General features: G+C 41.1%; 1 protein-coding gene across 3 annotated transcripts in view; it reads right to left on the bottom strand.

Annotated features, from left to right (window-relative positions):
* Nucleotides 1-1,683: 1,683 nt before the first annotated feature.
* PLCB1 (phospholipase C beta 1) overlaps nt 1,684-16,743 on the bottom strand; it is a 412,787-nt gene continuing 397,727 nt past the window's right edge. The window contains exon 32 of one of the 3 annotated variants that reach the window (XM_075035449.1): nt 1,684-5,011. In XM_075035449.1, the coding sequence (XP_074891550.1) occupies nt 4,781-5,011 (231 nt within the window). In that variant the 3' untranslated portion in view covers nt 1,684-4,780. The remainder of the gene's footprint in view (nt 5,012-16,743) is intronic. The other 2 variants (XM_075035451.1, XR_012651612.1) reach the window with 2 other exon arrangements.

Genomic DNA, 16,743 nt, shown 5'->3' with positions numbered 1-16,743 from the left:
CTGTTTACCTCAAAATGATTTCCTGGGGTTCGACTGCATGCCTGGGTTTTAGGAGGCCTGGTTGTATGGCCCTTTAGCCTGCTCACCCACTCCAAACTCTTCCTGCCCTGCTCAGCGATGTCCCCCAATGCCCACCCCAAGACCTCACTTGGATCCAGACAGCCCCCAGCCCTCGCCTGGAAGCTTCATCACTGTGAAGGAATTGATGTTAGTCTCATAAAGCTGAGGATCAATTACTTGTGGTGGAACCTGGCACTGGCAGTAGTTACCAAAGCATCCACTTTGAGGGCTAAGTGAAGTCTTTGGTCACCTTCCCTAGCTCATAGTAGCAGACTTCTGCTGCTGTAGTGAGGCTGGTTTTCTTCTGGCCATCACCAGGAGCATTTGCAGAACCCACTTCAAGAGTCAGCAACCCAATGGGCTTGCTTCACATAGTGTCCACAGCTGCATGAGAGCACAAGCTCTGGACCCGCTGCCTGGCCTCCGTAACTCCATATTCCCTGTGGTCGGCCTCCAAATTGTTCTTCCACACATCCCAGCCTGTCGCCCTCTCTCCTCAGCAGCCAAGTCAGTCTCCTGTGGCCCAAATACAACAAACGCCAAGGTCGCCTGCTCGGCCGGCTGTGAGAATCCTGCCTCACTGAGCCCCGTGGGAGCCGAGGGCTATTTCCCAATCCTTCCCATGGCCTCCTGGCTTTTCCCTCTGTGCTCGGTGTCACCGTCTCCCCCTCATCCTCCCCAAATCCTCACCACCGCGCTGCCTCCCCTCACCTGCCTCGCTACACGACAGGCAGCTCACTATTGGGGCCCTGATGAACGCCGCTCTTCATTTCACCCCCCACTGCTCCTCCTTTGGGAAGGAAACATCCCCGTTTTTCTTTTCTTTTGCTTTCCCCCCTGCTCCTTTTCTGTCCTAGGCTTACTCCTCTCTGTCAAATTCAGGGGCTCGGCTTTCAGCTCCGTTCCTCCCTTCCTTGCCTGCTTTTAGCCTGTGCCATGTCCATCCACCTCATCAGACCCCATTTCCTCACACCTCTTCTAGTGAGCAATTTGAGTCTACTTGCCTTGGAGACTATTTATTTTAATAGGTGTATCCCTTAGTACACTGGATTAATATACCTGCTTATCTCTTCTCCCAGAGATAATTTTTTACATTGTAAATTAAATGGGGAAAGGACAGTCAAAAGCCAATGGAACAGATTTATTTTTCAGCGCTCTCAGTGGAAGGCCCCTGCAAAGGTACATTTCACAGCACATATATAATTGCATAGATGATCAGTGAAACAGCTGGGGCAGTGGGAGAGAAGTAAGGCTGCTCTAATTTGTCAAGGTAGTTTACCAGTATGGCTGAAAATCATGCAATTGCTATTCTACAAAAGCCTGTCCTCTAAACCAATACATTTTCTTACCAGTTCATTGGCTGCCGTGCACTTTTAAAAAAAGTTTCCCATTGTTTTAGAGCACTGGTAAATGCACATTTTTCTGGGAGGGGCGGCGGGTGCCCAGGCACGTGCAATTTCTTGCTCTCATTGTGAACACAAGAGCCTGCAGGGAAACTTCACCGACTCCTCGTGCCACTGCCCTTCGCAGGAGCGAAGGGGCCAGGGTAAAGGTCTTCAAGGTCAGTAAGGTCTCCTGAGTCAACTGAGGCTTTTGAGTCAATGAACAGAGAAAACAACCATCTTGTGTTAAGAAATTTTTATTTGTCCTTTGGATCTGTAATGTAAGCACGTAAAATTACAAGTGGAAGAAACATCATGCCACAAAATTGCATAGAATTTTTACAAAAATGTGAATTATGCCTCTGAAACAATCATAGATTGAGGAACTGAAAAATATGTACATGTTAACTGAAATATTTCATCCTACTTTGAAAGCAAATCATCAAGGACTAATCAATCACAGACACTATTAATACAATGTACAAGAGCAACACTGATTTCGAAGAAAGGCAAGCAATGTTGTCCCTTTAGTTATCTTTCAGTGAATGTTTACCTAATACATGAGCATTAATTAACATAATTATGAACATGTTAAATCTAAAATGTCTGGCCTTCATTAGAATTTTTAAAATTCTGTTTATACTGCCAAAACCAAGCTATTTTCAGTAGTGTAAAGATATCTGAAGTGCACGACCTAATTTAATATAGACAGCTCTATTCTATATAGCAGAAAGTCCACGATACAGCATTTCCACACATTCAACACAGAACAAGGCAAATACATAAAAGGCACAAGACTTGCACATCATAAAGACCCTTTTTTCATTATCTTACTCTAGTTCAAGTAATATCAATATTAAATGATATCTGTTTCACTGAAATAGTTTGAACAATGCAAGATGTACAGTATTACACACTACCTTACACCTGCAGAAAGTGGCACTGTACAGATATAAAAAAATGTGAGTACAGGAAATGGTCAAATACAAACGTACTGTAAAATGACTACAGCTGATAGTATATTTAATCCAACCGGTATATTTATTTATTTTTAAATATAAATAAAAGGTTAACTGGTATTTGCCCAAGTTTCTTTGAAGACTGTGGCGAAGTCCTGGCTCCCCCGAAGTCCACGGGAACATAGTGCTGAAATTCAAAGGAGCTAAGATTTTACCAAAAAGCCTGTGCTGTACAACAGTTTCTATAACATAATAGTCTTCAGTTTTATTGTGAACACTGCTATCAGTTTATTCTTTTAATAATTTAGACAATGTGTCATTTTTACTTTATAAAATGCAGCATTACATCTTGACTCTCTACGTTTTCAATGAGTGATTAAGATTGATTTCAAAGTGCAAAACAAGGATTAACAGAGGATTCACCTTTCCTAGCATTAAGATGAAAGTCAGATTTTTGAATTTCATGTTCACTAATTTCATCATCGTAAACCAGAATAGTTTAATCCAAAATATGATCTCCAAACAATATGCAATTTTTCTTTCTTTCTGCTCTAAGCTTAAAAAAGAAACATCAAAATACTGTTTGTTTTCCAAGATGTGAACTTATATATATACACACCATTATTTAACTGAAAACTTAAGCTTGATTTATATTTTATTGCTTAAATTAAAATAATAAGTTACTTTAAAGTACTAAAATCCTGAGGGAATAGAAGTAACTTAACTGTTACAATGTATTAAAATGCCTCTCTTGACTGCTTTCTCCGATTGCTTTTTAATACAAAGTAAGGCCCCGATCTCGCAAGCATGCATGTGAATGTTATTCCCCAGAACAGTTGCGCTGAGCACAGTGGTGCGCAGGAAAATGTGAGTTTGCAGGATCAAGCCTCTTGACGCAAATCTATGTCTTTTGAGCTAGTTTATCCGTTGCCCTAAGATGCCTCTTCACCACACGGCTGAGGGAAAGGCCTTTAGCGTTATGTGTTGGCTTGGGTACAAATAAGAATCTGTCTGTAATGTTTCATAATTCCTATTTCTGTTACTATTGGAATCCAGAGAATAGCATTTCTTTACCTTTTCAAATATCCTGACTTTCACAAAGTCTCTCTGTCGTCTGATACAAATTTCTCAAAATGTGCTGTTACTTCTCTCATGCATATCATACAGTACACTAACTTCGATTGTTCTTATTTTAAGAAGTCAGTTAAATGGATTAATATACATTTTTAAATAACAGTGATCAGGTTTTTATATTTTGCTTTTAAATTTCAGACCTTAGTAAAACTGAACCTCAGTCGCAAAAATAATGGAAGATTCTGTTAAATTTCAAATACTGTAGTCCTAAACATTTTATAATCCTATCAAATTCAGTAAGCTTAAAATATGATACTTAAAATCAATACCTTTGAGTCTGCAAAATATATATCAAATTTATATTCTAAAACTACTTTGATTTACAACACTAACACCACAAAAAGAATTTTATGATTCAATGACTATTTTATAGCAGTATAACCCAGATGTTAGCGTTCATAAAGATTCTCTCTACTCACGTATCCCTGAAACATTTCATTTGGCCAAGAGACCACGCCGACTTCAAACAGAAACATGCCGTGTGTGTATATAGACAGATGTGTGTGCACATATAGATATATATAGATATATATATACAAACATATATGCACTCACACAGTGTAACAAACACAGACGTACACAGACACCGACAATCTCCAGGCAGATTTCTTCTCTTTGTTTTCCTCTTGTCCCCACCGTTCCAAGAATTTTCAGCAGCAATTACATTTCTTTCCATGTGATAAACTTAATATCAAGACAGCAAGCCACCAGTGCTTGCAAAGCTAAAAAGGATTACATGTTTCAGTGCAAATGTAAAATGATGGTACAGCTGTCAAGGTGCAGTTATAAAGAAGGAAACAAATATGATTAAGTACTGTTATAATATTCTCTAGGATCTGTATTAGTTTGGAGCACTTTGCACCGGCACTTCAAAAGGAAATCTGCACACATTCGTCTCTGCACAATACACTGGTCTTCATTAAACATGCTTAACAGTGAACATGGCCAGAAAATTACCCATTGAAAATTGGCCAAAAAAAAAAAAAAAGAAAAAACAGGGGAGAGGATGGTTAACATTAATTTTCCCATTACAACTGCACTAAGCTTTAGAATAATAATAAGATGAAGAATGAGAATGAAGACCTTTGCACAATACTTTTTATAAAATGTTCCTTTTGGGAAATGTGCACTTGAATGCAGATTCCTCCTGCCTCCCGAAGCGCTTCAGTGGCAGCTCACATTGGGAGAGCAGAGACGGTAGCTGGGGAATGGTGTGCCCTGGCGCACTGATTGTTTCTTGGGCAATTAAAAAGTAGTATCAAACACTTTTTCTGGATTATCTTCTTCCAATTCCTCTTCACTTTGCAGAGGTTTATGATTTGATTTTCCACTGTCAGATGCCAGGGAAGAAGGGGCAGAACTGTGGTCTCCATCTTCGCTGATTTTCCCTTTCATGGCTTCCTGTACGAACTCCAGAATTTCCAAAGGCAGTCTTTTGAATTTGTCTTGATATTCCTGATCAAGTTCCACCTGCAACTACAACAAGAGAGACAAGCTGTCTTCAGGTGTATCTAATGCTACCAGTGCTACAGTATGGGGAATGTACCACAGGAGGCAGGGGCAAAATTAAGAATGCATTTTTACGGGACGCAAGAATATATTCCTTTCTTTTTCCTATTAGCGCCACACATCCAATACGCCTATTGATTTCCATGCAGTCATTGCAAAGCTGAAGGAATGTGCACTCATTTGTGCATAAGGCTGCTTTTGGGTACCATCCTGGGGTACCAAAATCCTTAACACATATGTGGATTTAGCTGTATTGGTGTCCATACTCCTACTGGCTTTCACAAGACCCGATTCATGTGCAGTATGGATCACGGATAAGCCTTTGAAAGAGCAAGGCCTTTATTAAGCTTCAGGTAGCTAATCACACATTGATCACACCACAAACGTTGCTCTGAGAACAATATAATAACTTTTGCCAGATTTCTTGGGTTGGAGAAACCATTAGGAAAAAGTCATTCATCAAAGGGAGTCAAAGAGGGAGGGAAAAAAAGTTAAATTACATTTCCTAGGGCTAGATCATGGAAAATTACATTATCTGATTAATACAGTATGTGTCTTGGACATTACTGGGGAAAAAGTGTTATATCATCAACAGGATGCAAAAGGCATGCAGAAAGAAATCTGGCTATCGGTCTTCAGGAAGCTGTGGGTCCTTTCCCAGTATTTATTTGTATAGCCTTTGTTTTTAGTGCCCATATTAGGATCTGCACGACCCATTATTTAAAAAACGTTAATGTGTATGAAAGTTTCAGCTGAAGACAAAGCCAACTTTTCATCATGACCAATATAAGCACGGCAGGAAGCAAAAGGGGTGAGTTCCAAAGCCAAACCTGCTCCATCCATCCGTCCGTCCATGCATCCAACCATCCATCCACCCACCTTCTTAAAAAGAGGGAGTCAGGTTCTGCTAACTGTAGCTGCAGCAGTTTTGCAATAGTTTCTTAGGCAATTGTATTTTGAGCTGTATTTTTTTTCCAGGAGGCATAAAGGTGCTATGAATTCTGATCCTTCAGCTCTATGCTTGAGTCTATCCTATCTAGTATCAAGCCTCCTTCACTCTATTGCAACGGCTCTCAACAGGCAGTACAAATTTTCACTTGAACATTAGGCCTTATACTAGTCTTACCATCCTTGACCTGTCCACAGCATGTGACTTTACCACTACCCCTCCCTCTGAGCCCTTCCAATCCCATTCCCCATGCTTCTGTCCTGGTTTTCATCCTGCATCTCTGACTTTCTTTTTGTGAAGCCTCTTCTCCTTTCTCATGATGTGCAAATCTACGTCCTTAGCTCACCTGGTCTAGTTCTACATTCCTTAATTAGACAAATTTTGCAGCTTTTCTTCCTCAAGATCTAAGTTCTGGCTTTTTCCTTTTGGTTCCCCTGCTAAAGCTCATTTCCTGCCTTGTTTCTGGCAGTTTTCCTGCTGTTCTGGCCTCAGTTTCCCACCTCAGTGACACAGTGCTGACAAACACCGTGTCTGAGGCACAAATGGTTCCATTAAATACATCCTGACTCTAAAACATGTATTTGCATCAACTGTTACGACAATCACTACCATAATACCCTTCTTTCATGCGGTGCCCTTCTTTTTTTCCTGAACTTGCTTTGTTTTCTGGCTTTATGTCTACATACAAATTTTTGAAGGGATCCTCCTTTTGCCTCCATTTTGGTAATGCTTCCAAGAGTATGTGTATTATCCGAGGAACAGTGCTGTAGCGTGGTTGGCAGGAAAAACCACAAACGATGCTGATCATGCCTCACTGCCCAGCACACAGCCAGGGCCCTGCAGTCCCAGGACTCCACTCCTGCTGCCCAGTGACCTTCTCAACCACCAAAAGGCTACATCTGCGCTGGTCACTACTTCAGAGTGAAGGCAGCATGGCACTCACATAGGTCACATTGCAAATCCAAAGATTACGTTCTAGGTACAAGGTCTGCCATCATGGTGAAATCATGCTTTCAGTTACTGTTGAGGATTTCTCGGCTGGACAAAGGCATGTGAGCAATCCAGCCATTGTGTGGGAACGAAGCATAAGTTTACAAAACGCTGGAGCAGACAAGGACGCTGTGTCCTTGTACGCTGGGAAAAAAAGAAGATAAGAAGAGCCTGACAAACTACACCTGGATGCTGAAGAATGAGATAAGTGACTGCTGGACACCTCGTGAAGAAGCTTGCGCAGCCAATAGAGGATAAGATAGTGTCGTGTGAAACGGGGTATTGTACCAATTAGAGTATTGTATAAGGCGCGTGCACAAGCGCATAAGGTATAACTGTATCAAACGTTGTAGTAAATGGACTTCACTTGATCACATTGGTCTGTGTGTGATGTACCCCTGCAACAGGTTACAGTTCACTACTAAATATCCTCACTGCTTAAAAAAAAAGGAGGGAGGGGAAGATGAGTCCTTCTGTTTATTTATGACAACTACCCAAAGATGCTATCACAGTTAGAGGGAGATTTATGCCAAACGTGGGACAAAACATTCCTTGGGTTAATCTGAAACAGCAGCGATGGCAGAGGCAGTGCCTGCCAGTGGGCTCCGAGCACACTGTGCACCATGCACACCAAGTGCCATCTTCTTTTCCTATTCGGGAGTGTTTGCAGCCAGGCCCTGGGCTGCCAATGCAGACCTGCAGCAGTGTCCGAGCACCCCACAAAGCTAGTTACAGTTCCTGCATGGAGAGGCAGCTCTGCATACAATATTTTTCATAAATCTAGGAATTGTGGGAAAGGCTCCAAAGCACTGGAAGACACAGGGCATGAATTTCTTTATACAGGAGTGTCTGAGTCAAAGATGGGCTGCTGCATCTCCCCACCTCATTGTTGTACATGGAATTACTGAATTTGTGAATTCTGGGCACCTCAGGTATACAAGGAGGTATGTAAAATCAAAAGTCAGATAAAGTGTCCTGGCTCTCAAGTTCATTCAGAATCTGGATTTGCTTAATTAGGTTTAAGAGCAATAGAAATATTTGAAATCCCTCAGAAACTGAACGTTATCTGAACCCAGTGCAACCATAAGCATATTGTTAGATAGCAATTGTGTCTAATATTCACCTCCTAATGGACGCCTCCAGTGGATAATCCCCCCGAAGTTGAGCGTTTAATAGAAATGACATGAATCTGGAGCTAACTCTCTCTCTTCATTTTCTCCAGAGACAGTCTATACAGATATCTAATCATGAGAAGGTTGAAGTTAGTTGTGAAGGAGCAGACAGTAGACAAGGAAGGTTGATTAAAACTGCAACAGTGTGTAAAAATTAGTTTTCTTTTTGATTTCAAAGGCACTGTCAGTCCTTCCCCTTGCTTGGCTTCAGATGAGCACCTCAGAGCCTATTCCCTGACCACCAAGCTATCACACAAGACTCCAGCTGTAATGAAGAGCACAACGGGTGAGCCTGGGTGCAACGCAGCCATCCCATTGCCAGACCTGACCCCTCACTGAAGTCTTCCTCAGCAAGCCTGGGGCCTGCAAACCCACGACAGTCTCACAGTGCATTGGCCATGTTTCTCCGTAAACCACCAGCCCCAGGCACAATACTGGCAAACACCTGTGGGTCAAGGTTAAAGAAGGAAGTTTTCTGCTTAAAACCAGCTGGCTCAAAAAACCCAGCTGTTTTTCTTTTAAAAGCCTCAGTATCCTTCTCTTAGAGAATGATAACCATATTCTGTGGCCTTACAGGGACATTACAGTTCATTCACTAATGGGAAGCTGCCCTCCCATTAGTAGCAGTAGTCATGTGTCTTTTATTTGACTTGCTGATGGCATGACAAACTGCCATGTCAGTGTGTGCGTGTAAATAAAAACCTCTGCACAACCAGCACCCCACCAGACTCCGTCCCTGTGTGGCCTTACTGTTCAGTTTGCTGTCCCCTTGGGTTGCTTCCCATCACAAGTCCACCTATCCCGATTTCTCTGCTCTCTAGCTACTAAACAAGGTGACTTACACTTGCTTTTAGGATTTTGGAGCCAGACAAGGGGGGGAAAATGAGACTGATGATTAGATGGGCAGATCATTATCTGGACCACTGTTCCCATTAACACATAACAACCTTCTTCCTTCTGTTGTCTCACTGTCTGCTCTCCTACAGATCCTCTGTCCTCTCTTTAACCCCAATAAAAACGACTTATTAATGTCACCTCCATGCGGCTTTAGCATCCCACAAGGGGTTGGACACATTATTTCTTGTTCAGGTAAATCATACTGCCATGTACTTTACTTACAGGCAATGAGGTAATAGCTTAAAATTTGGAACCATCATTAAGTGTTTGCAGTGAGGTCCTTGGGGACAGGAGATGAATGTGTTAGTCACTCTTGATGGCTGTGGCCAGAAGCTCTAACTCTTGAATGTATGCTTCTACCTACCTACCCTTTATTTTTTTACCCAACAGTGCTAGTTAAAAAACATCAGCTGATACTCAGCTTTACAAAATGAGTAAGTATCAGTATTATTATCCCCAAAATACAGAAGAAGGAGAGAAATTAAGCTTAGGTAGGGATCAAAGCTCGGGAGGTGCCATCCTCAGCTGTCTCTGGTTTGAAAAGGCCTCTCCTCCATGCCGTTTATATGATAGCTTATCAAACTAGACATACACCAGCACAGGCTTACAACAGGCTGTGGAGCACTAGGCCACCAAGTTGTCCTGCTCAAAATAACAGTAGACATGGTGAGGTTTTGGCTGCGACTGTCCTGCCTCTGTTAGCTATACCCCACAAGGGTTTCCATAGGGAAGCTGTGCCTGAGGGACCCTTTTGACTTCAGCCAGCCATTAAGCAGTGTGGGTGAACGAGGGGCTTGGGCTCGTGCACCCTCGTGCCCTGGATGAACGCCACTGTATCCTTTGAACCTTCACTACAACCAACACAGCCCCTAGCCATAGGGACAGAAAATGAGCGGGGCTTTACATGCCTAAGGCTGTGCCTTAGTGAGCAGAGCTCCTGGCGGCCAGCCAGCTGATTGACTCATATTCCCTCCCAATTCAAAGGGCTCCTCAGCATCCTTGGCTACAACTGCTTTCCAGAAAGGGTCATCATTCAGAGAAAGGCCTCAGCAACCCTTCTGTGGAAAGTGGAAAGGGAAAATCAATATGGTCATTCAGCTTAAAGCAAGGAAAATGCACTCAGAAAAGAAAGGGATGGTATTATTAAAACTATTTATAGCATTTATACCTAGCTGTCATTATTAAAACTACCAAAATAACATAGCATAACATAGAATTAAAATAGTGACCAGAGCATTAAAAACAGTAACTGTGATCAATAAAGAATTACAGAAGCAGAAATTGTGGTTTTAGACTATCCTGATCAAGCCCCTGTAGACGTTTGCATACTTCCAATGTGATCTCATGAATTTCTGTTTCTACCAAGAACAAAAATAAAACGATCACATGAAAAAACACAACATGCTGCCAACACAAGTTACCAGGAGGGCTGCAGTTCACATGGAGTGCTTAAGTTAAAAAAAAATTAGAAACATTAAAAAAGAAAATAAATAGGTTAAACCCCTTAATCCTTAATTATTCCACAATTACGGTTTTTCATATTATCTTGTCCCCAAGTTTAAGCTTCAAATACTGAACTCCTCTCCCTTCTCACTACCTGAAATACATCTTTCCTTCTGCAGAATCTTTCTTTTTTTTTTTTTTCATTTCAGAATTGTTTTAAGATAACTGTGGAAAAGCAAACAAGCTGGGCCAATGAAGTATAAGAATCTAATAATGAGCTATCAGAAGTTTCAGATGTAGAGCAAAGTTAAGAAAAGTTTTGCAGTAGCTCAAGCCATGGGAAGTAGGTATCCACACAAACATAAATGGCAACTGCATCTAGGACATCAGGCGTCAGGAGCAAAGAACTTACTGTGTGCATTAAAAACAACCAGTGGACTAAAACTCCCTATCACACACATAGGAAATTTGGGAATGCCTCTGTGGGCTGGTGCTGTTGCCAGTACCTTGTGAAATTCTACTGCATCTACCCTGCAGCCAGCCTCCATGGCTTGAAGACAAGATGCGGCAACACAGCCGGCCGATAAGCAGCACTGCTTCTATCTGACACCCCCCCCGCCTCCCCCTCCACTTTGGCAGCCAAAGGGAAATTGTGGGGGAAAACACATCCAACCCATCTCCCTTCCTGCCACAGCAACACCTTTTAAGCTGTTAACGTGAACACTGCTTCTCCTTCCCGTTGTACCTTAAAAGTGGCATTTCGGAAGTTAGCAATGAAAGTGTTTTCCAAACAATTTTCCACTCTCCTCCTTCCCCATGGAGCTTGAGATACTGCATGCTTGGTCTGCACAGCGGTATGACCTCACAACATTATTCTCCTGATGTAAAATCCCATGCCAGAGGCAGTTGTCTGATGCAAAACCAACCCACTTCCACACGGACTGAGATTCATTCCAGCTCACATTTTTTAAAAAATGTATTTTCAACTCAAAAATAATGGAAGGGTCACTACTTAAAAAGCATCTAAAGAATTAATCTTCAAGCAAAAATGTTTTGAGAAAGTTATGCATGAAATACAACTAGTTACACATTTTGGTGAAAAAACCCCACCAAAATGCAATTAGTTGAATCAAAAACATTAATTACGGCCATATTTGTTTTGATAAAGTTCTACCACTGCAAAAATTCGATATGACTCCAAAGAAACTTTTTTAAGTCTCACATTTTCCATTCCACTTGCAATTTTTCCCTAAAGCCTGTTTTTTTAGTTTTGTGTTTCTTTTACCTCTCCTTTTAAATCCATCTTGTTTTCTATTATTCATAAATACTTTGTTTCCCTGAATCACACGCTTTCTTTCCCTGAATGATACAGTGAATTATGAATGAAAAATAATCCAAATATCCTAGCTCAACAATCCAGGTAAAAATGCACTCTGAGGTCCAATCAATTTGTTATCTCCAACAATCTCTGACATTTCCAACAGCAAATTCTTCATTCTCAAGTTTTTAAAAACATTTTCACAATTTTTGAGTTCTGATTCCAAATGTGAGAAATGTTTAAATTGTGTTATTGCCCCTCGAGGCAGAGGGCAGCAAAATATCAAAATAATGCCTCTTTTGTTTGGTATTTGGTTATTGTACTTATTGACCAGTTGAAATGTGATACTAATTTGTATCCATAATTACCATGGCACTACCCAAATGCAGTGTAGTATTTAATTCCAGATAAACAGTACCTGTTCTTTTTGTTTTACTGATGAGAAAGTCAACTACATTAATTTCTTCTGTACAATTTCAGCAGAATGTATTTTGACAAGAGGCAATAACTGGTCACTACATGATTCGTAACAAAAGGGGGACTGCAAACTCTACAGGATATTTCTGTTTAGCAAAGCTCCCATTTTCCTTTTCACGTGTCATTGGAACTGTTTTCTTAACACCAGCAACACTGATCTTTTCACTGGTCAGTGAAAACATATTGCAACAGAAATACTGGTCTGAGATTGTGGCCCCTTTCTCAGTACTCCCCTGTTTCTCTAAATCTGCTAAAGCTCCAAATACTTATTTTTCTTTCTGCAAATGTTTGACCCATGTGCCTAAAGATAATTTTGAATAGAGGATTTGGGGCTTTTAAGACTGCATCAGACAACAAATATGCATAATGTCAGTGACCTCAATTTAGCTTCCAAAATAGCACAGAGAGGACTCCCAGATTAAGGGTACAGAGAGCAAGCAAGCTGCTGTTCTGCTGCTTTTCATTTTCAGAGCTTACTTAATTAGAAAGCCATTCTGGAAGGATACATCATTAAAAGACATACGAGTCGCAAGAATTGTTAAAAGCAGATGGAGGCTCAATAACAGGGAGAGTGAAATTGAGGAACAGAGCTCAGGGATCAAGTGATTTATAGGCAGCAATTTTTGTTTAATTGGAAACAGAAGGAGTTTCTTATTAAGGACCATGTTATTCCCTCCACTAAGCAGATTTCTGCTGGGAAGGCAAAGGAGTAACCACTGCTTAGCTGTCCTTGTGCCTCATGGCCACAGTCCCTCTGCAGCACTCAGTGTGCTATGGGGCACTGCAGAAAACAGTGACTTCATGTGAGGATGATGGGTTTGAGGAGACCCAGGACTCCTCTGCAGGACCTTTCCAAAACCAATATACCCACCTATGCCATCTGGAAGAATGGCCCAAAGAAAGCAGCTGGGAAATGCAGTTTCTTTGGAAGCTGTTTATCTAAGCCTCAGAAAGGAATTAACAAGTCTACACATGCAGAGAGCACCTAAATGCTCTCTTTTTCTTTTTCTCCCAGTGACTGCAAGCAAGTGCATAAAGGAACATGACACCATGTTAACATTTGGACTTAACATAGCTACTCAAGGACAATATAGCTAAACATGAAATGAAACTGTTCAGGTAGCTGAGGTTTTATCTCAAAAGATGCTGAAGCGTGGAATCGTTAAAGAAAACCTAAGGGCAGTCAGTATCAGAGACGGTGCAAGGAACAGCATTGCACTAGGTAAATGACAGCTGGTGCGGGAAATGTGTTTACAGTGACTGGAAAGCTCCCATTAATGATTCCTGTCCTCAGACAAGGACATCTCAGTCTCAGTGCATGCCCATCACTGCACTTTCAAATAATGGTTACTTTTCAGACCATGACAGACAAAAAGGACACCAATTCCAGGACTTTCTCTCTGCCAGCCCCACCTCACACCCTTTCTCTCCCAAATGAAGCTCCCCTAGTCCTTCACACAAGGTCTAACACACCAAGGTGATATTCCCACTCCACAAGGTCTCCATGCTGTTCCTGCGAACAGGGCTGCTTGCTCAGGAGTAGCTGTATTTTTGACTGATCCACTACTGCCACCCCTGCCTTTCCATGTCAACAGGTTGCACAGTTCAGATACTCTCCTTCTGAAATTGTCCCAAGATGGGCTTGAAAAAAAATCACTGTAACACCTGAAGCATGTCACAAGCCAAGGAGTCTAGATACTGTGTTATCTCCCCCTGTTCATATACTCCCCCTTCAACTTCCCCTGTTATCTTCCATATTGCAGCTTCGTGTCTCTTCCTATTAAAGCAAAGGTGATTTGCTATGCCTCCCTAATGTACGACGAGTTCCCATACAAATGAGTCCTTTAATATCTGCTGTCTCAAGGCATTAGACTGTAACCTTAGGGCCTTCATCAATCTGTGTCTCACCTTTATTAACTGCAACCTCAATTAAACCAATGGGACTGTGAAGAAACCTGGGACGTGGGCTCCTAGATTTTAACACTTCGTAAAGAAACTGGTATCTTCTTTCTGTGTAGTAAATCAACATCTATTCCAAGAGCTAATTAAAAAATACATGTTTGAGTAATGAGATGCCCATCAATGTTGCCCAGGTTATACATACATTATCTATACATATGCCTGTACTGTCCCTCTGCTGAAAACTTTTGAATTAGAGAAGCTCCTTACAGCAAAAGCCTAAACTGGTGATCTTTTCCTACTGGCAGTTTTATTATTAGTAGTAATTTCAGATCTCTTGCATTTTCTTTAAGGAGATAGCTTGTACGGAATTCTATGGGAGGATTTTCTTCACAATAACTTTTGTTTCCCATTTCTTCATCAGTACAGCAGTTTATTCTCATGCAAAGCCCTGCTCTGTGCCTTGTAAGCTGTATACTTGGAATCTTCTTTCTGATGACTGTTTTGTGTAATTGTTTCCTTTTGTGGATAAAATGCTTTCTTAAGCTGTCAAGTGTTTCTTTTGATGACTCTATAAATATGTGACCTATGCATCTCATGATGCAAATGAATAAGGATAATTAGAGCTAGTATGAATGGGAAAAAAAATCCCCTCTCTATGAGCATGTATAACATTTTAAGGCTAGATTCTGCTCTTTTTCATTATCACTGGAGTAAGTCAGCTTCACTGTAAGCAAAAGAGAATCTGCTCAATTTCAATGCAACAAATCCAGAGAAACTCCACTGAAGTCTCATCTATCATCAGATACTGCCCTTAGTTTATTGGGGTGGATCCAGGGTAAATAACTAGTGACATAGCTCAAATAGAGCTTCTTGACTGGTCCTTTTATAAAGTGCTGTCCATATTTTGGATACTGTCTTCAAAACAAACAACAACAACAAAAAATCAGTGCATCCATTACCTTCTAACAAGTGATTTTTTTCCACTTCCACGATGCCTCCAAGGCACCCTGTAAACAGGCAGCTGACTGTCCAACAGTACAGGCCTTGGAAGAGTAGCAGTGTTGTAATTCTCAGCTCAAGAGGTCATAACAGTTCCTTGGAAACTCCTTTTAAATGACATCTTGAGGTTATAACAGCAACAATATATTCCAGAAATATTTCAAATCCCGGGTGGACCAGAGTATGCGGGACTCTGAGAGCCGTGCAGCACCACAGCAGCCAAGCAGGCTGTCTCCAGTGGGCCCTGGAATTCACAGGGCCACTTTATGTATAATGTGATTTGCCTAAAAGTGGTGCTGTCCCCCAGAGCAAGAGTCTGGCTATTTTTGAAAGAGGAGAAAGACAAGAAAAGAAAGCTTCAGGTGTTTAAGGTCTCCTGTGTAAGGTCTCAGGAGCTGATGAAGTACAGATCTGAAAAAAATATGGTGAAACCCACACTACAGCTTTTCGACCCTTGCCTAAACTGAACTCTGAATACAGTTTAAGAAAGTGTTTTTCAGTCTCTCACATCCACCTTCCTAACAGATAATTATAGTATCACCTGTGTCTGACTCTTGACAGGACATCTCTAACAGGTCCCATCAGTATGGCAGAAAATTCCCTCCTAGCACAAAGATTTCTTCTCAAATATGACAATGAAAAGGAAATAAAGAATCTATTTCTCTGTCTCTCTCTAGTGGCATCAATGTGCTACTCAATGGAAAAGGAACAGTCATCCTATGATTAAGTCTGGCACCTCCTTTCACTGCGATACCCTGCTCTGCCCTTCCTACTCAGCCCAGACTCTCAAGGCAGTTTTGAGTAATAAGAGCTCCTAACATACACCGAGGTCTGTGTATCTTTAGATGGCATGTTTCTTAAGGTACACACTCACTGTAATTTCCATGTCATTGATAATTGTCAGGGAACTGCATGGAGTTTTAGAAGTAAGCCATCATTAGTTCAAAAAATAATCACACTGATAAAGCCTTATGCTGCACTTTGAAGTTTACCTTGTACTGACTATACCTCTTCACATCAGAAAGCCTCTGCAGGATGGAGCCTCATTGAAAAGTCTGCTTGGAAAATTACAGAGCAGTCAGTCCTTCTGTTAATATCCTGTTAAAAATGAATGTTTTTAGACTAGAAAGCAAGCACACTCTGAATAAAGATCAAAGCCTTAGAAGTTTATTTGAAAATCTTTTCAAGTAGTTGCAGTTCTGTAATCCCTTGTAACAATGAAGGCTATTCCAAAATATTTCCTAACTCATTAACAGCATGAATCTGGCTTCCTCTTTACTGTTAGCAGAGATGTGCATTGACTGTCCCTAAATGATGAGCCAATTTAGGGACTGACCCATTATTTTCTAACATAACAAGCTAATGAAAAAAAATCCATTCAGAACCTGGCAGAAATTTAACAGCAGAGACAGAGCTACTGTCTTTCATTTTCCATCTTCCAGAAATGATGGTTCAGTATTTTGGCCTTTGTGCTTCCAAATGTCAGGAAAGTTTTGAGGCTGAGTTTAACAATGACAAAAAGTTGGGACTCGATTCAAATTTATATATTGAT

The sequence above is a fragment of the Buteo buteo genome, chromosome 9 (genome assembly GCF_964188355.1).
Source record: "Buteo buteo chromosome 9, bButBut1.hap1.1, whole genome shotgun sequence".
Lineage (NCBI taxonomy): Eukaryota > Metazoa > Chordata > Aves > Accipitriformes > Accipitridae > Buteo > Buteo buteo.
Note: the sequence above shows the minus strand (reverse complement) of the source record. Positions and strands in the feature narration are given on the sequence as shown.